At 37.8% G+C, this 27,407-nt stretch overlaps 1 protein-coding gene across 4 annotated transcripts; it reads left to right on the top strand.

Annotated features, from left to right (window-relative positions):
• The first annotated feature begins 1,637 nt into the window (after window positions 1–1,637).
• LOC114475397 (mucin-5AC-like) lies at window positions 1,638–26,244 on the top strand. Of its 4 annotated transcripts, XM_028466162.1 has the most exons (31): window positions 1,642–1,830; window positions 3,779–3,852; window positions 5,725–5,757; window positions 5,878–5,948; window positions 6,435–8,547; window positions 8,674–12,064; window positions 13,043–13,151; window positions 13,236–13,282; window positions 13,397–13,527; window positions 13,613–13,691; window positions 13,804–13,856; window positions 15,696–15,728; window positions 15,805–15,872; window positions 15,946–15,989; window positions 16,070–16,109; window positions 16,285–16,316; window positions 16,441–16,568; window positions 16,673–16,781; window positions 16,867–17,252; window positions 17,338–17,539; window positions 18,746–18,902; window positions 19,698–19,859; window positions 21,072–21,194; window positions 21,340–21,385; window positions 21,466–21,569; window positions 21,634–21,758; window positions 23,083–23,454; window positions 23,549–23,832; window positions 23,907–24,008; window positions 25,757–25,894; window positions 25,980–26,244. In XM_028466162.1, the coding sequence occupies exons 1-31, from the start codon at window positions 1,676–1,678 to the stop codon at window positions 26,093–26,095; spliced, it is 9,027 nt and encodes a 3,008-aa protein (XP_028321963.1). In that variant the 5' UTR covers window positions 1,642–1,675; the 3' UTR covers window positions 26,096–26,244. The 4 variants fall into 4 exon arrangements, 3 of the variants coding, with proteins under 3 accessions (XP_028321963.1, XP_028321962.1, XP_028321965.1); XM_028466161.1 differs by having other exon boundaries at window positions 6,435–12,064; XM_028466164.1 differs by having other exon boundaries at window positions 5,730–5,757; window positions 6,435–12,064.
• The last annotated feature ends 1,163 nt before the right edge of the window (window positions 26,245–27,407 follow it).

Genomic DNA, 27,407 nt, shown 5'->3' on the forward strand with positions numbered 1-27,407 from the left:
AATGATGCTCAACAAATCATTTGTTGATAAGAGGTAATATTTAGTTGCATAATGTTAGTGATTGTGGGATAAATTACTACCCCAAAGAAACTGTTGCATCAAAACCTTTTCAGATGTGAGAAAACTTTGGGATGATTATGAATGAATTTGGTATTAATCGAACTAAACCACTGGTTAAAGACAAATACAAGGACTGGGTGCACAGGTTTAACTGAAAGGAATGATGTTGATCTGAAAAAGTAAAGACATCTAGTGGAAATAAAGGGGTACTGCATGAGGGGGAGGCCTCATGCAGAACAATGGTTCAAACATTAGAATAAATGAGCGTTGCATTCTAGATTCCAAAAGAAATATCTTCAATAAAAGAGTATGGTCTCTTGTATTTCATTTCTATTCATCATATTAACAAATGAGACCAAACCGAGACCACAGCGATTAAATGCTGACAATAGTTATGGTCAGTTGTGGAAAAGACACACTGAACACTGCATTTTACTAGTGATTCACTGTATATTAAAATAAACCTTATGATGCTGAAATGTTAAAACACAAGCAATAGAAATATGTAGATTTGTTTTTGCAAATAAAACAGTTGTTCTGATGTAATTAAACTCAGACATCTTACCTTTGTTTGTGTAACGATGAGCCTGTTGAACAGCTCTTTGGTAATTATTTGGTGATAACAGTGATTTGGTTGGTTTTATTAAACACAAACCTAAATGTTATGGTAGTTCATGAAACACCACGGTGTTTTTCAGTTGTACGACAACAGTACTACAAAAAACATGTAACACATTAGGGTTTTTTATTTGATCACTATTTAATCACTTTTAACACTTATTTTACAAACTTTTTTTTTTTTTTTTTTTACATTTTTTCATTTTTTACCTTGTCTGCACATGCTGCTCTGCATGTTTTATTATTGCAATTAAACAAACACATTCATTATATTGTATAATTGTGAGTGGAAAAAACTTTATCAAAGGGTATTTTACTAACTTAAGTATATTGTATGCAGATACTTTCACTAAAGTAGTAATTTGACAAAGCTACTTTTACTTGCATTGGAGAAATTTCTTGACAAAGAGTATGTTTACTTTCACTCAAATAATAAAGTACATTCAAAATATTTACCCTTGACCTGCTAAAGGTGAAGAGAATCTCTAACTACACTTTTCATGTTTATCACCTGTTAAAATACAGATTTAAGATCAGTAACAATTTTGAAGGCAGTAAATGTGTTGGTGTTGTAAATACGTTGAGAATGGCAGCTGGAGATTTGTGGCCTTGGCTTGGAAACACTTGTTTTTAGAGAACACGCACATGCGAGGACACACCCTGAGGCGCACCTTTACTGACAAACAAAAGGAAGAAGAAGAAAAAACAAACACATGCTTCCTTTCTTTGATATCTTTTTCAGAATGAGAAACATTGCATTAATTCATGAGGGTAAATGAAAGACAAACAAACACGAGATGGCTTTTTTTTTCTCGTCTCCTTTTCAAATCTCAGGTTACACTGAAACAATTACTCTCTCGTGTGTCAGGCAGTTGCCTGCACAGGAAATATGATTATATTTTAGAGAATGTACGTGACGTCCACCTGTTGAAGGGGAGTGCCATGTGTGCGTGTTCTAATGATTGTCCTGTGAAAAGGCAAAGGCACTTTACTGTGCATGGAGGAAAGAACTGCTCTTTGTGAGCCAACGAAATGCATTTGTGATGTTTGTGCTGTTGATTTGTTTGGATTTGGACCGTGGGAAGTTATGTACCATGAAAATGAAGACACCGCCATGAAAGATCGCTTCCTCGCGTTTGCTGGCGCCAATAGGTAAAGTGATGTTTTAATGGTGATGGTGGGGTGTTTTTATAATAATAATAACAATAATAATAATAATAATAATAACAATAATAATAATAATAATAATAATAATGTTACAGCTGTGGTTTGGGCACAATAAACTTTTGAATCTTGTTCAATCATTACCAATATTTTCTTTAAACGTATTCGGACTGTTTAGTTTTGCCCCCCATCTTTTCTTTTTCTTGTCAGGAAATTTGAAATAAAATATTCAGCTAAAGGCGTTTCAAAACAATCAATAGTTTTTGGTTACTTACTGTATATATGCACATAGACAGTACAGTTATTACAATTTAGCTTTTTGTGAATTGGTGATGCAATGGTCTTGATGTCACCAACACTTTTTTGGTCCACTCGACTGGATGCTGGGAGCTCATAGCTTCACAGCAGAGAGAGAAAAACAAAAAACATTTGTTAGTGTTTAAACTAGCTTTTAATGTCTGATTATACCTATGTTGTTTTTAAACGATATTACTGTATGTTCTTCTCTTAATAATGTCTATTTCTTCTATTCATGTCTCTTATTTTGTCTCACCTTTGAAAAATGTCTTTGAGCACCTGTAAAACCACTTTCTCAAATAAATATATTATTATTATTATTATTATTATTATTAGAAAGTGTCTATTCGTACAGTTGCTGAACGGACCACCCCCAGGTGCTATAGGTACGTTTACCAAAATACACGTACGTAGCGTCTTAGGGTTAGGATTAGGGTTAGAGTTAGGGTTAGATTTAGGGTTGGGTTATAACCCTGTATCGCAACAGTTTTTACGGTTAGGTTTAGGGTTAGTCAGGTGACCTAAACTGGCCAATGAGGGGCGCTGCGTACGGATAGAAGGTTGGCACTGTATATTGATACAGCAAATGTACGGATAGCCACTGCCTTATTATTAATGCATATATCATATGTACTGACAAGTTATCTCAGCTATCGCTGCTGCCACTGTAAATATATTTTAATTCCATTTCATAGCTATTATCTGTTATCTATGTTGTAGGTACATCTCAAGGTTCTACAAAAGTCTTGTTTTTATATTGTACAGCAGACATGGGCCTCGGTCAAATTTTATGAGGCCCCCAAAGTAAACGTACAAACTGACAGAAAAATACACAAAACAAAAGCAAGAATACATTTTTAAAAAAATACAGAGTTACAACATTGCAGGAAAATACAGTAAAAGACAAGAAAAGCATAGAAAATACTCCGAAAACACACTAGACTACTACAAAATATAACAAAACAACAACAGTAATAAAGCAAAATATGCCAAATAACACAAAACAACAAGAAAATTCATAAAATGACAACATAAGTACACACAAACACAAAAAATGAATATACAAAATCACAGATATATAAAAATGAATCCAAAAAATACAAAATGACAACACAAATACACAATATGTCTCCAAAAAAACATATATTTTACAGAAAAAAGTACACAAATGGACAACTGAAAGGCACAAAAAGCACGCAAAATTACTATAAAAATTCCTTGTTCTTTCCAGTATTGACACGCAGATTGGACATTATTCTAGATGTACTGTTGTACACTATATTTATTTATATTCATAGTTTCTAATTGCACTGAATCATGGGATTTTGTTTTAGTAAAATGACATTAATTGATCCTGGTTTTGAAATCAGCTCCGAAAGCTTTTATTCATCTTTTCATCAATTGCTGGTGTGTATTCACAATGGCAGCTTTAACTGATGATTAACTAAAGATAAAATATGCAAGACTGATTTAGGACTTAGAAGAATAGATGCACGTCTTAACTATAATTATCCAAGGGTGTGAGAACATTTTCCTGATTAGAATGTGAAGAATTTGCAGCTGACTCATTTGTACTTCACTTTTATTGCAATCCTGGAAGATTGTAAACAGTCTCTCTTTTTTTTTTATTGTATTCCAGAAAAAAGAAACCAACTTTTGACATCAGAGTCCCAACATGGTTACAGCTCTGCCTGCTGGTTGTCCTGTTAGCGCGTGAGTTCAAACTTTAGCTATGACAACTTTTGTTGACAATGTCGTTTGTCAACTGCTTTCTCTTGACTGACTGCTGTGGAGCTCTATTTATAAACTGCAATGTCTGGCATGTAAATGGAGCGCCCTGTAACTCGTTGGCCGGGTCTGATTATCTGCTAACGTTGTGTGACACAAAGGCAAGAGCTTTTTAAAATACAATAATGGAAAATGTGACACAACCACGGACTCCAAACACAATAGCGTACCTCATCATTGCATAGGTTTGACGTTGTTAACTTGTGTTGCCATATCAAACAATGCATTACTTCATTTGGGATACATAGCCGACATATTTCCTAATTTTTCTTTCATTTGAAACAGAAATTCATGTAAAACATAATTGTTAAAAATGTGTGTAGGCAAACATTACATCTATATGTAAATGTTAAATCAGCTGACTCAATTTGACATTCGTTTTTCACTGTTTTGCAGATGACACCCAGCTCTATCTGTCTAGTAAACCTGACTCCACTCAACCCCCCTCCTCCCTTACTCACTGCCCTTCAGAAATTAAAAACAAGTTCACCTCTAACTTCCTCAAACGTAATTCCAATAAAACTGAACTCCTGCTCATTGGCACCAAATCCATCCTTTCCAAAGCTAACACTTCTTCCCTCACCATCGACAGTGCCACGTGTCCCCTCCCCTCAGGTCAAGAGTCTGGGTGTCATCCTCGACACCTCCATATCATATCACTCGCACATCAATAACATAACCCAGTCTGCATACTTCTACCTACGCAAAAGTCTCCGCCCCTCTCTCACTCCGCTGCCATCCTGGTTCACAGCCTCGTCACTTTCCGAATTGATTTTTGTAACTCGCTCCTTTTCTGTGTTGGTCACAAATCCCTCTATAAACTCCAACTAGTCCAGAGCTCTGTGTAATTCTGATTTATTACTCTGTTTTTATTGTAAAGTGTCCTTGGGTGGCCTGAAAGGTGCTTTTAAATAAAATGAATTATTATTATTATGAAATCTTGATGCTTAATGTAAATGTAAAATCCAAATCTAAATGTTAAATCGTGGATGAATCACCACCAGTGTTTATTCTTTAATCCATATACAGCATATGCAGCTTTTACGAGCATAGTGGCTGCATGTGGGGTGCCAAATAATAAAAACCAGTTTGCCAGTTTTCATAGCCAACATATTCAAAAATTGAGTTCCCTTTCCTCACATTTACCAAATTTTTCTTTCATTTGAAACAGAAATTCATGTAAAATAGCATATATCATCGTTAAAAATCTGTAAGCATAAAAATAAATCAAAATGTAAATGTAAAATCTAAATGTAATTGTAAATGTTAAATCAAAACCTAAATGTAAAATCAAAATCTAAATGTAAAATCTAAATCTAAATGTAAAATCTAAATCTAAATGTAAATGTTAAATCTCAGTCCCCTCAAATACACAAATTCAATGAATGTCAACAATATTTGCAGGGTTCACACTTTTCCAATGCTTATATCACATGATGGCAGCCATTTTAAATCTCAAACAGTTGAAATAACTACATTTTTCCAAAACCTGACAAATTTCCTTAAACTATACCTAGATGAAATTGAAATTGATTACAAAATCGAGGATATCGGTCACTCATTGCTTTGATATTGTTGGTATTATACATACTTTAGATATTTTTTACACGGGGAAGTAGAAAGTACGCTTCAATCCTTTTGAAATTGCTCATTTTATTCGTCTAACCTGTGGCCCACTTGAAGTTAAACTGCTCCATATTTGGCTAAAATGACTCTGACACCATTGTTCTTCAACAAATCAAGAGATTGCTAAAGATTGTTACCATTATTTATTTATCTATTTTTTCCCCCATTAAGGTCAGGTATCCTGTAATCAGAATGCAGATTCAGGTAATAAAAAACACATAAACCTTAGCACAGTTTTCATGCTTCCACAGGTTTATTAGTATGAACTCAAGTATGATGTCTGCCGTTTATTTCTCTAAAATCACTTTCTTTTTCTTTCTGCAGTTTATTACTTTTTGAACGTAACAGTCGACATCACTGGAGACAGAAGCAATGTGTCTGACATTACTGACTGGGTATGTAAGAGAATGTAGAATAGAGATTTTTGAATGCATATGTGTCAAACTTTAGACCATCTTTGTTGGCTCACAAGAGAAAGTGGAAAAAGACAAAAAAAAAAAAAAGAAAAATGTGAATTATCGTGTAAGTTACCAAATAATTCATTTGTTGATCTCTCAGCTCTTCTAAATACACCATTTCAATAAAAACGTCACAATATTTGGAGCATGGCAATTTTCTAATTCATGCAGTCATTTTAAATCTCAAATAGTTCAAAGAACTACATTTTCTTCAAATTATTTCACATAAGTACATAATCATACAAATTTAAAAGACTAAAATCTGTAGCCCACAGAAGATCAAACTACTTTGTATTTGGCCCTTGAACTAAAATTAGTTTGACACTCCTGGTTTAATGGTTTGATGTTGGCTTTTAAAGGGAGATGTACAAAAGTAAGTGTAAGTGTCAGTACAGCTCATGTGTATCCTTTTTGTTTTCCCAGCTCAACCAGGCATTTCAAAACAATTTGGAGACCTTTGTGTTTTCAAATCGTGAAGAACCTACATCACCCATCGTACACGCAACTACTGCTGCCAACATAACACTACATACCACACAAACTGTCCCAGTAGATACCTTACAAAGCAGTATTACTACCACAGCCTCGAGTATTATAATATTACCTCATTCAAACACAACCGAGGCTTCAAATACAACTATAGAAAACGACAACACGACACCCTCTACTGTAAACACAGCGCAAAGCCAAAACACAGCCACAGTCCTGAATAGAACAACACATCAAAGTCAAGACACAACTACAGCTGTAAATACAACAGGGACAAATCAAAACACAACTACAGCCTTAAATACGACAACAGAGCAAAGCAGTAACACAGCAACAGCCTCAAATAAGCCAACAAACCAAACCCAAAGCACAACTACAGCAATAGATACAATAGAGCAAAACCACAACACAACTATAGCCCCTAATATGACAACAAAACAAAGCCAAATCACAACTACACCTGTAAATACAATAGAGCAAAACCGTAACCAAACAGCTGGTAATACAACGAACCCAAGCCGTAACACAACTACAGTTGTAGATACTTTAGAACAAAATCAAAACACAACTGCAGCCCCAAATATGACAACAGAGCAAGGTGGTAACACAACAGCCACAATAGCACAAAACCAAATCATGACTACAGCCCCAAACGTGACAACAAACCAAACTACAGCGATAGATACAAAAGAACAAAACCGTAACACAACTACAGCTGTGAATACAACAAACCAAAACCAAAACACAATTAATGCTTTAAATACGACAATAGAACAAAGTGAAATCACAACCACAGCCCCAGTAACGACAACAGAACAACACCAAATCACGACAACCACAAGTATGATGACAGAGCAAAACCAGAACACAACCACAGCTCTTGTTATGACAATGGAACAAAACCAGACCACAACTACAGTTCTTGATATGACAACAGAACAAACACAAATCACGACAACCCCAAGTATAACAGAGCAAAACCAGAACACAACCACAGCTCTTGTTATGACAACGGAACAAAACCAGACCACAACTACAGCTCTTGATGTGACAACAGAACAAACCCAGAACACAACCACAGTTCTTGATGTGACAACAGAACAAAACCAGAACACAACCACAGCTCTTGTTATGACAATGGAACAAAACCAGACCACAACTACAGCTCTTGATGTGACAACAGAACAAAACCAGAACACAACCACAGCTCTTGATGTGACAACAGAACAAACCCAGAACACAACCACAGCTCTTGATGTGACAACAGAACAAACCCAGAACACAACCACAGCTCTTGATGTGACAACAGAACAAACCCAGACAACAACTACAGTTCTTGATGTGACAACAGAACAAAACCAGAACACAACCACAGCAATTGATGTGACAACAGAACAAAACCAGAACACAACCACAGCCACAATATTGACAACAGAGCAAAACCAGAACACAACTACAGTTCTTGATGTGACAACAGAACAAAACCAGAACACAACCACAGCAATTGATGTGACAACAGAACAAAACCAGAACACAACCACAGCCACAATATTGACAACAGAACAAACCCAGACCACAACTACAGTTCTTGATGTGACAACAGAACAAAACCAGAACACAACCACAGCAATTGATGTGACAACAGAACAAAACCAGAACACAACCACAGCCACAATATTGACAACAGAGCAAAACCAGAACACAACTACAGTTCTTGATGTGACAACAGAGCAAAACCAGAACACAACTACAGTTCTTGATGTGACAACAGAACAAAACCAGAACACAACCACAGCAATTGATGTGACAACAGAACAAAACCAGAACACAACCACAGCTCTTGTTATGACAATGGAACAAAACCAGACCACAACTACAGCTCTTGATGTGACAACAGAACAAAACCAGAACACAACCACAGCTCTTGATGTGACAACAGAACAAACCCAGAACACAACCACAGCTCTTGATGTGACAACAGAACAAACCCAGAACACAACCACAGCTCTTGATGTGACAACAGAACAAACCCAGACAACAACTACAGTTCTTGATGTGACAACAGAGCAAAACCAGACCACAACCACAGCTCTTGATGTGACAACAGAACAAAACCAGAACACAACCACAGCCACAATATTGACAACAGAGCAAAACCAGATCACAACTACAGTTCTTGATGTGACAACAGAACAAAACCAGAACACAACCACAGCAATTGATGTGACAACAGAACAAAACCAGAACACAACCACAGCCACAATATTGACAACAGAGCAAAACCAGAACACAACTACAGTTCTTGATGTGACAACAGAGCAAAACCAGAACACAACTACAGTTCTTGATGTGACAACAGAACAAAACCAGAACACAACCACAGCAATTGATGTGACAACAGAACAAAACCAGAACACAACCACAGCAATTGATGTGACAACAGAACAAAACCAGAACACAACCACAGCAATTGATGTGACAACAGAACAAAACCAGAACACAACCACAGCAATTGATGTGACAACAGAACAAAACCAGAACACAACCACAGCCACAATATTGACAACAGAGCAAAACCAGAACACAACTACAGTTCTTGATGTGACAACAGAGCAAAACCAGACCACAACTACAGTTCTTGATGTGACAACAGAACAAACCCAGAACACAACCACAGCTCTTGATGTGACAACAGAACAAACCCAGAACACAACCACAGCCACAATATTGACAACAGAGCAAAACCAGAACACAACCACAGCTCTTGATGTGACAACAGAACAAACCCAGACAACAACTACAGTTCTTGATGTGACAACAGAACAAACCCAGAACACAACCACAGCCACAATATTGACAACAGAGCAAAACCAGAACACAACCACAACTCTTGATGTGACAACAGAGCAAAACCAGAACACAACCACAGCCACAATATTGACAACAGAGCAAAACCAGATCACAACCACAGCTCTTGATGTGACAACAGAGCAAAACCAGAACACAACCACAACTCTTGATGTGACAACAGAGCAAAACCAGAACACAACCACAGCCACAATATTTACAACAGAGCAAAACCAGAACACAACTACAGTTCTTGATGTGACAACAGAACAAAACCAGATCACAACTACAGTTCTTGATGTGACAACAGAACAAAACCAGAACACAACTACAGTTCTTGATGTGACAACAGAACAAAACCAGATCACAACCACAGCCACAATATTGACAACAGAGCAAAACCAGAACATAACCACAACCACAATATTGACAACAGAACAAAACCAGAACACAACTACAGCTCTTGATGTGACAACAGAACAAAACCAGAACACAACTACAGTTCTTGATGTGACAACAGAACAAAACCAGAACACAACTACAGTTCTTGATGTGACAACAGAACAAAACCAGAACACAACTACAGCTCTTGATGTGACAACAGAACAAAACCAGATCACAACCACAGCTCTTGATGTGACAACAGAACAAAACCAGAACACAACCACAGCCACAATATTGACAACAGAGCAAAACCAGAACACAACCACAGCCCCTATATTGACAACAGAGCAAAACCAGATCACAACCACAGCCCCTATATTGACAACAGAACAAAACCAGAACACAACTACAGTTCTTGATGTGATAACAAAGCAAAACCAGAACACAAATACAGTTCTTGCTGTTTCTACAGAGCAAAACCAGAACACAACCGCAACTCCTGAAATGACAACAAAGCAAAACCAAAACGCAAATACAGTTCTTGATATGACAACAGCGCAAGGACAAATCACAACAACCCCAAGTTTGACAACAGACCAAAACCAGAACACAACCACAGTTATTGATGTGACAACAGTGCAAAACGAGGACACAACTACAGCTCTTGATGTGACAACAGTGCAAAACGAGAACACAACTACAGTTCTTGATTTGACAACAAACCAACGACAAATCATGACAACCCCAAGTATGACAACAAAACAAAACCAGAACACAATTACAGTTCTTGATGTGACAACAGAGCAAAAACAAAATGCCACCTCAAGTACAACAACCCCAAATACAAATGATACATTTCAAAATGGAAAAACAACTACAGCCTCAAAGACCCAAACACAGCAAAGACAAAACACAAGCACAACCACAAAAGTCACTGTAGAGACAGGCCAAAGTACAATTATTGAGCCGAATACCCCAGCAGTGAAAAACCAAAGCACAACCACAATTCCAAAAACCACAACAGAGCAAGTCCAAAATGCAACCAGAATTCTGAAAAACACAACAACCTCAAACGATCAAACAACACAACCCCAGAACACAGCCATGACAACAGAAGCTGAAGGTCATATAGCATTTACAACCCTAAAAAACACAATCCAAATTCCAAACACAACTACATCCTCAAATACAACAGAAATATTGAGTCCAATAGTAGGTATAGCCTCAAATAACACATTAGTTACGAGCACAGCAGCACAAAGCAATGAGAGTGATTTATCTTTAAATGTGACTCAAGCACAAAGCTACAACATAACCACAACACAACATATCCAAAACACAACGGCAGTACAAGTTAACAACATAACCATAGCACAGACAAACACATCCCTCCAAAGCCACATTGAAACTACAAATACAAACACAACTCTACAAAGTAAAAAAACAACCACCGGCTCAAATGTAACAAAAATACAAAACACTTTTTCTTCTCACAAAGCAAGCACTGTCATCAATGAAAGCTCAAGTACAACAGTAGCGCAAACTACTGACCAAAACACGATGTTACCCAAAATACCACAAACCCACACCACAACTACAGAATCAATCCCGAACGCTCAACAAACTGTAATGAGTACAACCCAAACTGCAAAAACGCAAAGCTATACAACAACTACAGAATCAAATATCCTGACTGCTCAACAAACTGTCACAAGTACAACCCCAACCGCAACAACACAAACCTATGAGACAACTACAGCATCAAAACAAACCCAAAATCCAATTACAGTTTGGACTGTTACAGAGGAAAGCCTGGATACAAACTACAATAATCTACTTGCTAATGTAACTGACACCTTGTCAACCATACTTATAGATCTAATTAATGTAATAACAACCTCAACTGATACATTAGAAGACAACACAACACCTGCTCCACACACCGAAACAACTACAAACCAAAATAATGCACTGATCAAGAACCCAACCACAAAACCACATATCAAATCACAAGGAACACATTCTATTTTACAAAGTCACAGTACTACTCCAGCAATTAATGCTGCAACAGAAACCCCCATTGTATCTATAACCCCACCAACTACAACCTTCCAACACACCAGTATGACCCAATCTACAACTACAAATACATTACAAAGCATTGGTATAACTACAGAAACACAAGCTGCAACACTTCTAATTAACAAAACACACACGGCTACCAAAACCCCAACATCATCAGGCAGCAGTAACCATATGGCAAATATAGACCTGGAATTAGTGGGACTTAAAAGGAGACGTCGGGAAGTCAGTGGCATTGGGACAACCAGAAGGTAGGACTGAAATTATATTTGGTATAATCTTTTATGAAGGCTTATCCTGTGTAGTACCTAAACATATTAAAGGTGCAGTCCGCAATGCTAGAAAAGTGGTATGATTTGAGCAAGGAAGATCTCCTCCAACACAGGATTTCTACTGGATGCCTAACAGCTCTGTAACGTTTCCGCTGCGTAAAATCTACGCTGCGTAACATCTCCGTGCTCCTCTGTCCCCACCTACCGGCTCCATCTGTAATGCTTACTGTTGCTGCTCAACCGGACAGGAAATCTCACTAAACATCAAAGTTAAGTTTAAAGGGAACCACTCCTTTGAGAGGAACAGAAAGAAATTGACTCGGTCCTGCCCTGTAGATCTTCCGCTTTTGTGGAGATTATTGTGATACACCCATAGAAAAGTGCAATATTTATATGTGAAATACAAACCCCTACCACTCTGTCAAGGGTGTACCCCCAAATTGCGCCAAAAAAGCTGGAGATAGGCACCGGCAGGCCACTGCAACCCTGAAAAGGAGCAAGCGGGTTGGAAAATGGATGGAAATATGATCCGTCTTGAACACGGAGTATTTTGTTTTAAAAATAAACAAGATGTGAAGTGTCCAGGAACAGTGTCACGTGATGAGTGCGCAGACAAAATAAGTGAGGGACAGAGGGGGTGAGGGCAAGATGAGACATCTTGCATCTTGCAAGGCATCTGATTGGTTCTTTCATTCAGACAGAATGGCAGGGATTTTTGAGTTTTTACAGAATAACAGCTGCTACAGAGGTCTGATTCTTCTTGTTCCTTTTTCTGAATGCAAAATGTATTGATTGACTACTCTCAGGGTAGGAGGAACACTGAACCAGAATAACAAAAAAAAAAACAGTCTGAGCAGGATTGCGGACAGCACATTTAATTCCACTTATAAGTGCAACATTCCACATTTAAATTTTAAATTGCCAATAACAAACCAGATACTGATTATTTCATTTCAGTACCAACAGTACCAACAGTGTCAACAGTACCAACAGTGTCAACAGTACCAACAGTACCAACAGTGTCAACAGTACCAACAGTACCAACAGTATCAACAGCCTATTTCAAGTAAGTTTTGAATATATTATGGTTTGTTTCCGTACAAAATTAGATTAATGTTGTGGTTTAAGATTTATTTCTCTTTTTGAACAGGATTTAGATGTTGAATGCCACACCATAACAACAACAAATGGCACGAAGTAAGTACAACTATTCCAACTTGTGTTAATTCACTGTACTTTTCGATTAATTACCTCCCTACAAAAAGGTTTTCTGCCTTTTATTTCTATTATCCTCCTTTATCCTTGTTTTAGGAAAACCAACTGTTTGTTGACATTGCGGCTGAATCAGACAGTTGGACCATGTGCCATTCTTCGGACTCTCTGTGCAGTCAGTAGAACTTCCTCTGACTTCTTCGTGGTGGGAAGAAGAGTCGATCAATCGGGTGGGTTGTTGCACACTGCGTCTAAGGATTGTTTGCCACATAAATACAGTCTTTAAATCTGAATACCTATTACTCCACTGAACAGGTCCGCTTCAAAATGAGTGCAGCAGTAATCCTAATGAGGGAACAAGCTGTCTTTACACTGGTCAGACCAATCGCTCGTGGTAAGATTATTGGTTGTTGTAATCAAGTTTTTTCCCTCATTATGTTCAATATTTCTGCTCAAGCATTTGCTATGACAAATGAGCGATTCTGAATTTTGTTATCTTTTAAAAGTGACGTGTCCGAGGATGCCTACGAGGTGGTAAAGTCCAAAAACTGCAGTGCGGGTAAGTTATTTTAGTTCTATACTGATAGTTGTAAATATTACTAAAAAAAGATTCTTTTTGTCTTATTTGTTTTTTTAATCATATGCAAAGGTTTGAACAAATGAAACCTTAACATATTATTCAAAAAGAAGACAAAAAGAAACTTAGCAGTTGGTAAAGTCTTCAACCGAGACAATGGTTCCCAGTGAAAGTTGTTTTTCTGAATATGTTCTGCAAGAAAACAAAGGTATAGAAATCATTCGTAGGATGCAGAAACCAGTCTAAAGAGGTAACCTGGTGCCCAAATTCCACCAACCTGAATATTGTACTCATTATCAGTATTCAAAGTAAAAAAAAAGATGTCAGATTTTCCCCAGTTTCCATCTTTTGTTCTGATACCCAGAGCTCAACCAAAAGCTGGTTTGACAGACAAACTTTGGAGCCACGTGAAATGAACAGAGACAAAAGGCTCGAGACAAGGGGTGTTTAAAGCTGTCACTCTGAATGAGACAGAAAGTATGGTCTCAAAGGTACATGAAGACAGGAACAAAGGTGCTATTGGAGTGCCAAGCCACACCTCGCAAATATTTCTTTATGACGTTATGTTCTGTTCAACATCGACAGGCAAGCAGCGTTACCAGAAGAGTCCAGAGTGATCAGTAGATCATAACAGAAATAGATTCATCATTTTACTTCAAATTTTTAACTGGATTTTTCTCGTTCATTTGACCTGATGTCACAAGTTTACCAGTATGTTGAATTCCAAAGATTTCTGAGGCACCCGGAGGCAAAACATAAAAAGCCTTTATTAAAATTTGGGCAATATGCGTTTCAGCCAACATAGCCTTTGTCAGGGCAGGTATACTGGCTCTTCACAGTTCCAGCTTATTTAATTAGAAAGTCATGTGATCAAAAACATCACCTGATCACTTACAATTAACAAACAGTTTGTGAGAAATGGATTAAGAACATAAGCAACAAAAAAGTTATGTACTGTATACATATACTGGATATATTTAAAGGAAAGGAAATACATCTATTTCACCATTCAAACTAGGGTATTGAGTAGCTTTTAAAGTATAAATCCAAAATGACTAGTTTTTTTAATCTATCTCCACCCCGTAGTAGATCTTTAAGGTGTTACAGCTGTCATGATTGGCATCTTTATAGTGTTGAGCCAACGGGTATCGAGGGTTGCCAGTTTTTATTGCCAATTTTTGTTCTGCAAGTCTTGTTTTGAGTTTTCTTTTAGTTCTACCGATGTAAAATCAGCCACAAGGTCATTCACGTCTGAAACAACAAATGCGATATTGCAATTCGTAAAAGATTTGTTATTGTTTTTACGGCCTGATGTGGTATCTTTGTAATAATTGCATTAACTTACTGCACAGTTGTCAAACTCAAGGACATGAATCATTGTGTGAATTACCAAATAATTCAGTTTTCCAAAATCCTGTATTTTTTCTGAAATTATTCCACAAAATTTCCCCAAATTAAATAAAAATTGTTCGAAAAAAAAAAGACATTTAAGTATCTGTCACTTATTGGGTGAATGAGCCGATATGTAAAGCGCTTTGAGACTGCTTCAGTGTGGTGATGAAGCGCTATATAAAATCAAGTCCATTTACCATTTACCATTTATTGCTAAAATATTGTTGATACCTTCCATACTTTATAACTGGAAGTACAAACTTGGGCACATTAATGTTGAAATGGTTGTTTTTTTTTCTCGCCTAACAGCTGCGGCCCACTTGTGATCGAACTGGAAATAATAATAATAATACTGCATTTACCAGTATGTGTTGTGGACTTGAATGCACAGACTCACATACTGTACTTTTTATTGTGTCTTTGTTTTAGAGTGCACCTGCAGCTCTTACTGCAACAAACCTGGTGAGATTTTATCGTCAAAGCTGCTCTATTATCATATAAAATGCCATCCTGAAGTATTATTTTTCTCTGTTTTCAGATGCATTCTACACTTTTACCATTTCAATAGAAGATCCCACAATGAGCATATCCTCTGTTTCAGCTATGGTAATTTCATCATACACAGAAGAGTCATCCGTTCAAACTCTATCCAGTAACAACTTTTTTTCAATCCTGGCAGATCTTCGAAATAAAGAACGTAAGATCCTGTTCTCCAACTCCAGAGTAAGTTTTAAAACGATTCTTGCAATACGAAATACTTTTCAATTCTCATAAAGACCTGACAATCCTGGTGTTTGTTTTAGTGCTTCATGTCCGCCGCCCAACCCTACGGTCCCAGTCAAGGTAAAGATGTATTAATAACTGAAAACTACCTAAACATACTCAGTTCACTAATAATTCACTAATAAATCAATTTAACAACTTGAAAACAACTTTGGAACGATAACTTTACACTTCACATTCAAGTTTTGACAATTTCTTCTATAAAATGTTAACATAAATGTTAATGTTTCTTCAGAAAATCAGTCTGATCTGTGAAGATTCTCCAATGTAAGTGTGAACATTTTACTTAGAGGTTTGGTTTGTAATGTTGTTCAATCATAATAATACTTGTTGCATAATACATACTGTAACTACCCTTCACGTATGTTTTTGTCATTGTTTTATTGTTCAGCATCCAGAGCTGTAATGTTATCGTGGCGTTTCGCGAAGAAGTTTCCGTCTGTTCTGTGGCCGAGGCTGTTCTGGATGTTATCCAGAACAACGATTTTATCGGTTTTGATGGAGTTGTGACTCGTGCAGGTCTGTGTGTTATTAAATCAAGTTTCAGTTCAAATTAACATTAGAGTTTATAAACAACTGCTGACTTTTATCTGGATTTTGTCTGTTTTGTGGGTTTTTTGCAGCAATTTGTGGAAATGATGACATTGAAAGCAATAATGTCACATGGACGAACCTTGACTTAACGCCTTCAAACTTTTGCGAAAACGTTCAAAAGTTTAACAACATCACTTGGTTTGTATCAAATTCCAAAACAAAGCATGAATATAACTATTTATTTAGCTATTGTAATACTATATGTCTTTTTTTTTCCTTTCAGCCAAAGTGGGAAAACCTTGGTCGTGCTCCTGAACCAGCAGTGTGATGCTATTGGTCCAAATGTGACGACCATCGAACCCACTGTGTTTTTAAACACGACTTCATCACCACTGAACATGACAACCTTAGAACAAAACACAACAGCAACGGTCAATGCCACAACCTTAGCACCACAAAACACAACAGCAACGGTCAACGCCACAACCTTAGCACCCCAAAACGCAACAACTGTCAACGCCACAACCTTAGCACCACAAAACGCAACAACTGTCAACGCCACAACCTTAGCACCCCAAAACGCAACAACTGTCAACGCTACAACACACAACCCAACATCTCAACCTGTTAACGCAACCAATACGATGACTTCCACAACTGCATTGTCAGGTTTGATATTTTAGCTTCAAAGCAGAATTCTTCAATCCCTGCACTACTTTTTTTTTTTATTCTATCATCTTTTTATGTCTTCCAGCTTTAGATCAAGCTGCAGCTCTGCTGGAGTTAACCAGAAACATGTCCAACCTTACTGCCAGCCAGGTGGATCAGATTGTCTCCCAACTAGAAGAACTTCTGTCAGGACCAACAGTCAGCCTGGAAATGGGAAACATCAGCATACACATCATCAACAATCTGCAGGATGGTTCTCAGGAGCAGCTGGCAGACACTTCCACAAGGTTAACATTTGCATTTGGTGCCAATCTAGACAAGTTCATAAGTTTAGAAGAGTGGGAACGCAAATAAATCTCAATACTGCACGATTGCGTTACAGGGTTCTCGCCAGCCTACGTTGTTGAGCATAGGGGCCCCCGACGTTGTAAATTAGCTCCCCTATGGTGTAATGTCACTCCCCACGGTGCGTTTTGACCAGTTTAAGAAGGGGCTTTTCTGTTGTCGTAATAATTCTTGCACACTTAGATTTCCAGGCATTCCCGTGTTGTTTAAAGTCTCTTTAATCTGCATAACCGAGAAAGAAATACATCAGCCGAACCATCTATTTAATACAGGTGATTTGCTTGGATGCTCCCGTCTCTACCTGACGCCCCTGACGACCCCTGCAGCCACTTAGCTCTGTCCGAAGCTGCCTGTGTGTATCCTCCACTTGGTAACCGTAATCACTGTCCAATACAAACAGTGCAGAGGGGGGAAAAAGGCAGGTCCGAGACTGAGTTCCCTTTGGGGAGCACAGTGTAGAACTATGAAAAACCTCCTCAGCGTACACCATAAACAAAACAGGACGCAGTCACTACAAACTCGAGAACATAGAAAAACAAAACAGCAAAAGAAAAAAAAAAAAAAAAGCAGCAGCTGCAGGGCAGATAAGGGCAAGGAGGGGAGCACAGTGTGTGGGGGGGACTCCCAACAAAACCTACGCTGTAAAAAATTCCTGTTGAGAACCTTGCAGTACAATTACATCTTGTGACGTAACTTGGAAATGTCTGCTTCCAACAAATCGCTCTGTCACACTTGTACTCACACATACACTCCCTCTGTTCACTCTTATCTTTAAAGTAAGTTTAGCACACCCTGCTTTGTGGGGGGGGTGACAATCAATTTCTTTTTTGCTGTAAAAAACATGGATAGTTTGCACTGTGTAGTTTTAACCTATAACAAAGACATTAAAAAAAAAAACCCAAAAAGGCATAACAGTATTAGAAATTCCCACATTTTAAAATTTTGTGACAAAGGTCTTTATTGATTACGCTATAAACAAATTGAATTCCCTACAGATAGTAATATTCACCATATTTATCATCACAACTGTTGTTTCTATATCAGGCCCCTGGATTTGGAGACACAATACTTGCTGCTAATGTTTAATGACGCTTACATTCAATGTGATTTGCTTGGCTTGTAACAGGAAAATGTCATTTCTTCCACAGAATCATAAATATTACTGAGACTATTGGGTTGAAGCTGGAAATTGGCAGCAATCCTGTGACTTTGTCCTCCTCGGCCCTGACCCTCAGTGTAAAGCCTGCAGATGGCGCTAACTTTCAGGAAGGATCTTTTTCCATCACTGATGCCAATAATGTACAGGTATGAAAGGAAACAAGTGTTGTTTTGCCTTTGGTGTGTAATTGTGTGTGTTCTACAATGACAAATGTTATGAGATGACAATATTCATAATATTTAGGGTTTTTCCCATAAACTTGGCTGGTAAAAGGTATTGAACCTAATCATCAGAAAGGCAACAAAAACACACAAATTGACCTTAAAATACACATAATGACTTCAAAAACACAAAACAACAAAAAATGTACAAAATAAGACAATGTAAAACATACAACAAAAATACTCAAAAAAACACACAAAACGACAGGAACACAGGACAAAAAAAAAAAAACATGAAAAAATGACTTTTGAAAAAAAAAAAAAAAAAAACATGAAAAACTGACTTTTGAAAAAAAAAAAAAAAACATGAAAAAATGACTTTTGGAGGAAAAAAAACTACAAGAATGACTGTAAAATCCTGTCATAAAACGCAGCAAAAGGAAAGATCCCTGAGACAAAATAAGAGAAAAATATACAAAATGACCAAAAATACAAATACAAAACCCTTATTTGTTGTTTGTTCCCTGTATTAATGCTCTGATTGCTCATCATTGTAAATGTTGTCATAATTGTTGTAAATTCTGATGTTAATGCTGGTAATGTGGACCTCAGATCAGACGATTCAATTTGTGTGGCCTCCTCCTGTGATAAAAGTTGCCCATCTTTTGTATAGATGCTACTACTGCAAATTGTGAGATTCTGGATGAAAACAAATCAAAACATCTCAGTAATGCCATGTGAGGATAAAGTCTGCCTGTGGGTTGTAAATGTGTGCTGCAGGTCCGGGGAGAGGCGAGGCTGAGGAGGAGTGTGAGATCCGACTCCATCCCAATGGGCTCCATTACGCTGCCTGACACTCTCACACAGAGCCTGACACCGGAGCAACAGCAGCAGCTTTCTAGAGTCCAGTTCAACTTCTACCAGAAAAGCACTCTTTTCCAGGTCTATACATTCACCTTTCAATAATCCAAAGCATTGATCACGAGCAGTGTAGGCCATGGGTGGACTGGGACAAAAAAAATCAGCCCTAGTATTTTCTATCCAGACCAGCCCACAACATTATTATTGACACCATGTAGAAGCTGTTGCTAAGTCAGTGATGCTCAACATGTGGCTCTTTGACTTATTCCCTCAGAAAACCTTAAAAGGGGGAAATAATTAACCCCTTTGTACCTATTTCTTTTGGCCATTTTGCAACTTCCTTTGTCCATTTTTTGCATCTTTTCAAAAAATTCTGACACTTTTTAAAGACTTTAGCTACCTTTAGCCAATAAATATCCCTTTTTTCCTATTGTTTGAGAATTTTTGCAAGTTCTTTTAGACATTTTTTCATCAATTTTTTGCCCTTTCTTTAATTTTTTTTTGATTACTTTTCATCCAAATAAGTTTTGCCCATTAAATACCACCTATTTCCTTTTTATTTGCCTATTTTTAGCCATTCTTGACTGATTTTGGCCCATTTTTGGCCACCATGTCTGCCTCCACTCGCTTGTCAAAAAAATAAAACAGCGGACTTGACCAACCCGTTAGTTATGGATTTTTTTTTGACGATCGTGGCGGACATTGTAAGTAAAGTTCCAAAAAATTAATGACAGGTGTCAAAAGCATGGCAAGAAAAGAGTGAAAAGTAACCAAAATGGGCAAAAAGCAGTCGAGTGCAAAACAAATGTGTAAAAAAAGAGGAAACAGTTGGTATGTAATGGAAAAAGGTAGCTTAAATGAGCCAAGTGTGGCAAATAACAGTGAAAGGGGGCAAAAATGTGCAACAAAAAGAGGCAAAATGTAGGTAAAAAAGGAAACAAGTGTATTTATTAGGCAAAATGTAGCTTATTTGGAAAAGAGTGCCAAAACAAAGCAGTTAAAAAAAGGACAAAAAATGATAAAAGTGTCAAAAAGAACTTGAAATAATGGACTAAAATAGGAAAAGAGGGACATTTATTGACAAAAGGAAGCTAAAGTCTGAATAAAGTGGAGAGGGGCAAAATGGCCAAAGAAAATAGGCCAAAAGGGTTTTTCTGGAGGAATGATAATTAAAATGAAGACAGGAAGAACCCCATGTTAAGCATTACTGGCTGAATGTTTGTCCCAGTCCACATCTGTGTAGGCTACATGTGACACTGTATTCATCAACTGTTTTCTGGGAATGGCCGACAGGATTCGTCTTTGGGACAAAGCAGACTTATCAGTGGTGTCCTTGGGGCCAGTGCGTCCAACCTTTCCATTTCTGCACTAGAAGAAAACGTTACATTCCAGCTGAGACACACTCAGCCTATTCCAGTAAGTCCTGTATCAGATTTTACAATCAGCATTCCCACTATTTACTTCACAAAAACAACTTGTAAACATCGTCTAATAGATGCCAGGTCAAGAGAAATGGAAAAAAAACTTTTTTTTTTTTTTTGCATCTTTGTTTTAATTGCAGGACGATTTTGAGGCATCATGTGTTTTCTGGGATTTCACTTTGAATGGTAAGTTTTTCAGCAGCACATTAATCAATGGCATTGAAGATTAAAAACAGGAGGAGTTGATCATTGTTTTCCATTTGCAGACGCATCTGGTGGTTGGAGTGGAACAGGCTGTGTGGTTCAAAACAGCACCGACAATGAAACCATTTGTGGCTGCAACCATTTAACCAGCTTTGGAATCTTGCTGGTAATAAATAACTGTCTTTTTCTTTTTCTTTTGTCATTATTCAATGAATCTTCCTTTTTTATAGAACCTGTCCAGACAGCCGATAACCAGTCGCCTACAGGCCACCATCCTGACCTTCATCACTTATATTGGCTGTGGAATATCTGCCATCTTCCTGTCTGTCACCCTGCTCACCTACTTGGCCTTTGGGTCCGTATTAGAAACCTTGCACACTGACTTTTTTGAAATATACTACACTATCACCACACTATCCGAGACCAAGGCTGTTTTCAAAATGGCATACTCCGTACTATACACTACAAACTCAATGAGTATATACTGTCTATTATGTACTATACGTAGAGTTAGGACGATTAGGATGATGAGCGTTCCCACAGAAGGAGACTTCCAGGTTTTCCAACATGCATTTGGAAAAAGTTCTGACAGCAATTTAAGTGAGAAAGTGACCAAGTAGAATATCAACATGTGCTCATTTGTTCCATAAAACTCACACATACACGTTTGATTCCAACATTTCGAAGATTTTCGGAGACCGTCTATTGTGCTACTGATGAAACTTCCTGTGAACTTCAAAACAAGAGTCCTATTTACAAAAGCTTTAAAAAACTATTGGAAGACAAGAAGAGATGCTATTGTTTTGAAAAGGGGATGTTTGACTTTCAGCTTGAAGCCGGTCGGTCCCGGGACCATTTTACATTCCGCTCGCAATGCATCATGGGATGGTTGAGTATGACTAGAGTACCCACCGTGCATACTTAGAAAAGGTACATGGGTATTTCTCATGTGAATACATTACAAGTGGGAAGTGGGTTCTTACTTTCTGTAAGAAAGTGGGTATGGTAATACCGCCGTCTCTGCTCACTTCCTCGTTTAGTTGAAACCGAGCCAATCAGAGCCGTACAGAAAGAACGTCATATGTCAAGCAGTGTCAAAACAAACATGGAGCCCACCACGGAGAAGACGTTCAAAGCTGCTGCTCTGTTTTAAAATACCTGGATGTATCGCTGAAACCACAACAAGACGAGGCTTTAAAACCATTTATATTGAGGAAGGATGTTTGTGCCGGGCTTCGAAACAGCTGTCTCTCCGTTTTGGAAAAAAACGATCTACGCTTGTCGCGTTACTGTCGTCACGTTCGCTCTTTGTTTGATTGGTCACTCTGCGTGTGTTTGTCCCGCCCCCTCAGCCCCCCAGAATTAAAATGCCTTGAGAGTGCTTCCAGACTAATCGCCTGTATTAAACATTGAATAATACAATGAGATAAGGATGGATTCCAGACTAGGTCTCCACTGGTCTTGACGGAAAATCCAGAATCCGGCCAGTCGTAGACCGAGACAAGACCAAGTTCTTCAAAATGTGGTCTGCAGTGCTACAACACTACATTTGCGTCATGGTTTATCAGTAATTGCGTTGAGCTTTTACTGTTATTTTCTCATTTCTAAGTTCAAACATTCTACATTAGCTTGGGTGACTTTTTCTAATAGTTTGTTTAACCTTTGTGTCAACTTTTCAGGAAACTACGGAAGGACATTCCTGCCAAGATTCTGATCCACCTGTGCACAGCTCTGCTGTTCCTAAACTTAATCTTCCTGGTGGACGCGTGGCTGGCCCTCTATCCAAACGCCGTCGGACTTTGCATCTCCACCGCCTGGTTTCTTCACTACTTCTTGCTGGTGGTCTTCACCTGGATGGGGCTGGAGGCCGTCCACATGTACTTGGCACTGGTGAAAGTCTTCACCACGCACATATCGCACTACATGCTGAGGTTCTCGGCTGTCGGATGGGGCGTTCCCATGATCGTGGTCATTATCGTAATCGCGGTCGACAAGGATAACTATGGTCTGGTATCTTATGGACGGTTCTCTGATGGCACCACTGATGACTTGTACGTTCACTGAACAATCATATGTAATATCTAAAGAATAAAGCAGATCAGCCATGATGTACACGCACTAACCCTCATTAATTCTACCCCACAGCTGCTGGCTAAGGAACGACATCGCCTTCTACGTAGCGGTGGTGGCTTATTTTTGCGTCATCTTCGTTTTCAACTTTATCATGTTCATCGTCGTCATGGTCCAGCTGTATCGGATCCGAAAGCAGAACCCGCACAACAATCAGCATCGCTCCACAATACGGGACATTAGCAGCATGGCGGGGATCACGGTCCTGCTGGGCCTCACGTGGGGCTTCGCTTTTTTTGCCTGGGGACCCGTGAACTTGGCCTTCATGTACCTGTTTGCCATCTTCAACACATTGCAAGGTTGTACAGCCTTTTGTGGGTCACTTGAACTTATTGTAGAGGTTTTTTTGTTAATCAAACTTCTGCTTCCGTAGGTTTCTTTATTTTCGTGTTCCACTGTGCGGTGAAGGAAAACGTGAGGAGACAGTGGCGGACGTACCTCTGCTGTGGCAAACTGAAGCTGGCTGAGAATTCAGGTACAATTTCATTTCAAGGCTTTTTCGTTGGCCTAAACACAACTTCCCCACTTCCTCCCTTTCAGAATAAATGCTTCAACCGCAGAGGTGAAAGTAACGGATTACAAATACTCACGTGACTGTAACTGAGTTGCTTAAATGGGTACTTGTACTTTTTTGAGTATATTTCTCAATCAGGAATTGTACTTGTACCTAAGTGCGTTTTAAAAGAAGTGATTTTTTAAATTTCTGCACCCGACTCCCAAAAGTCTTGTTCTTGTCTTGGTCTCGGTGCATTCTGGCCTAGGGAAAGTCTTGGTCATGGATAATGTGGTCTTGAGCACAGCACCACATCGGTGTGAACGCACCCAAAGACTGTTTTTTTGGAAGGTATCCAGTCAAAACTACTTTTGTTGCATGGAAGGCGGGAAAAGCCAGTCGGTGATCCAATAGGATGTAAGCTGATTTGCAAAAGAAAAAACAAAGGAAGTAAGCTACCGTAATTGTGTTTGCGGACGCAAGACGACTTCTTTGGTCTTCTTCAAAACTGTCTGTGTGTATTCACTAAACATTAATACATCTCATATCAGCATAGGTAAAAGTAATGAATTACAAGAACTCATAATTGAGTTGCTTATATGGGTACTTCTAAATCAGTAATTTTACGTGGAACTAAGTACGTTTTAAAATAAGTGAAATAATTTGATACTTTTTTACACCCAACCATAACTGCGTGAATTATTATTTTTTGTTTTAAAATGATCAACGGAACATTGTGAAACTACAAAATGAAATGACCAGACAACAAATCAAATGCATCACATCATAGCCGAGCAATCAGATTAAACGTAATGCACCGCACAACTATCAAGAAACACTACCAGAAAAGGCCAGGGGACGATAATAGTCTAAGTTATCAGTGCTAGAGATATCTGAGTGTCCATACAAAGTCCCAGCCAACACTTTGGATGAACAATCCAAAACATTGTCCAAATTTCATCTACACAGAACTTTACAATTACCTAATAAATGAACCCCGTGAGTAACCCGCATGGTAAAAATCCTCACACGCCATTAATCGAAGTGTACTTTATAACGGAGCTACAACGGATATAAATACAACATATTGCCAACTAGATGAATGAAAACTAAAGCCAACAAGATGCCCCTAAAATCCTCATTTCAGAAAGCACACATAGGAATGGGGTGTTTTTGGAGACCAGTTTTTACCCATTTCCGCCCTATCAGACTCCAGCATTTTCAATTGTCCGATAAAGGAAGGCCAGTGTTTACTTTGTTTTCTTCTTCTTTTGGAATGATAAAAAATATATATCTGTATTTCTTTTCACACTGGACGAACAGCCAACAGCTCTTCGGCACGATGAAACCTTTTCTGTTACAACATGAGTCAATACGGTGTTAACGTTGTTTTATCCCCAAACAAATATGGCGACTGGCGTTGCAAGGCAGAAACGTCACAACTTATCTGATTGGTTTCTTTGGTTGGTTTCTTCCTTTTTAATTTTATCCATCAGATGTTTACTGTATGCAAGGGAACCGTGGCAAGATTTATTACCAAAAATAAACATGGGAGGTGAAAGTAACTGGTAACTTTTAACTTGAGGACTATTTAATTTAGCTACTTTTTACTTGTACTTGTGTACAATTTTAATGACAGTACTTCTACTTGAGTAGGATATATCAGTGCTCTTTACACCTCTGTTCAAACTTTTCTAAGGTGTGCTTTTCTTCTCTATTTCTTACTGCAGATTGGAGTCGTACCGCAACCCAAAAAACCGTGCGGAGGTCGTCACAGACCAATCAGACATTTCTTCCTTCCTCAAATGCAAACAACTCGCCCAACTCATCTTTCCACCTCAGTAACGCTTCGGAGCAAGTTAACAATGGCAAGTACAGAACATAGATCTCTGCTCGATCTTTGTATGTAGTCATACGTTATATTATCCTTTTCTGTGCCATTTTCTTTTCCAGGCAACCCAATAGGCGACGCAGCAATGACAGCAGACGAAGTTCCAAACGCAGACGTACTTTACAACGAACTCAACAGCACACGACACAGAAACCGACAAACCTCTATATCCTCGTAGTAATGTTTAGTGTACCATCTCTGATGAAATACTTGTATATATATTGTATATTCAGTTATTTATACACCTGCACGACATGCAGTATTACCAGATGAACCTGTAATCGGCTTTATAAAAGCCTAAATTATAATAAAGCTTGATTTTTACAAGTTGTCATTACTGTTTTGTGTTTTTAGCTTTTTGGGTATTTTCTTCCTGCATTCTAAGAAAAATAAAGAAAGGTACACTTTTTTCTTTTTTTTTTTATAGGAGTCCAATGTAGGTTATATACTTGAAAACATATAAAGGTATAAGTAAATGGTGCACATCTACTTCACTTTCTACAACTTTAAACCTTCATTGTATAATTCTAAAGTGATAAATTAAATGTTTTATTCACCATTAACACATAAGCAGTTGTAATAATACACTTTATATAAGATCTCGGACTATACCTGTATAAATAAAAGGTTATAGATACACAATCAGCAGACCACATTCCTCAAAACCATTGATCAGGCTAATATTTTGTATCATACAGACTGTACATGTACTGGGACACAAATTCTCAATAATAAAATGAATAAATTAAAAACAAATTGGCCTTAGTTTAATATCCAAAGAGCAAAAAAAAATCACTTTAAAAAAAAAAAAGATTAAAAAACACTTATTTCTATAACATCGTAAATTCTTAATACTCAATACAGTAGAAAACACAAATGCTGGTTAAAGTAATTTGTGGGGGAAAATAAATATTATTTGGTTGAAGAATCAGATTAGGAGCAACATTTTTGCATTACTCATTGAGGTTAATAAAAATATGATTTTAAACTTTTTACAATTTTAACTTAAATGTCTTTCTCCACCTTGTCTGCACATGCGGTCGAAGGTCAACACTACTTGAAGTGCAATCTTTTTACGACAGCTATGCATATTTTATTATTGCAATGAATTAAACACATTTATTTTATTGCATAATTATGACCATCACCAGCCCTCCCTAAGGAAGGCTAAGAAACGTTTCATTAAAGGGAAAAACATTAAAAGAGAGGGCAGTGTTACACCTGGGGAAAGGGGGAAAACTACATACATACAACTATTAAAGTGCGTTTTATGAAAATAAAGTGCAATAAACTTCCAAGTTAAAATGCTTGGAGGTTGTGACTGGGCGTTTACGTGCTATGCATGTTAGCGCAATTAATTGGTGCTTTCGCAAGATGAAATACCACTGTATTTTCTTACACCCTTAGTATCAAATGTTAAGCCCAACGCCAGCGTATCCACGACTTAAACTCCAAATATTCCAGTTTATTATAAAATTTTTCTTTTAAAT

Source organism: Gouania willdenowi, chromosome 14, assembly GCF_900634775.1.
Source record: "Gouania willdenowi chromosome 14, fGouWil2.1, whole genome shotgun sequence".
NCBI lineage: Eukaryota > Metazoa > Chordata > Actinopteri > Blenniiformes > Gobiesocidae > Gouania > Gouania willdenowi.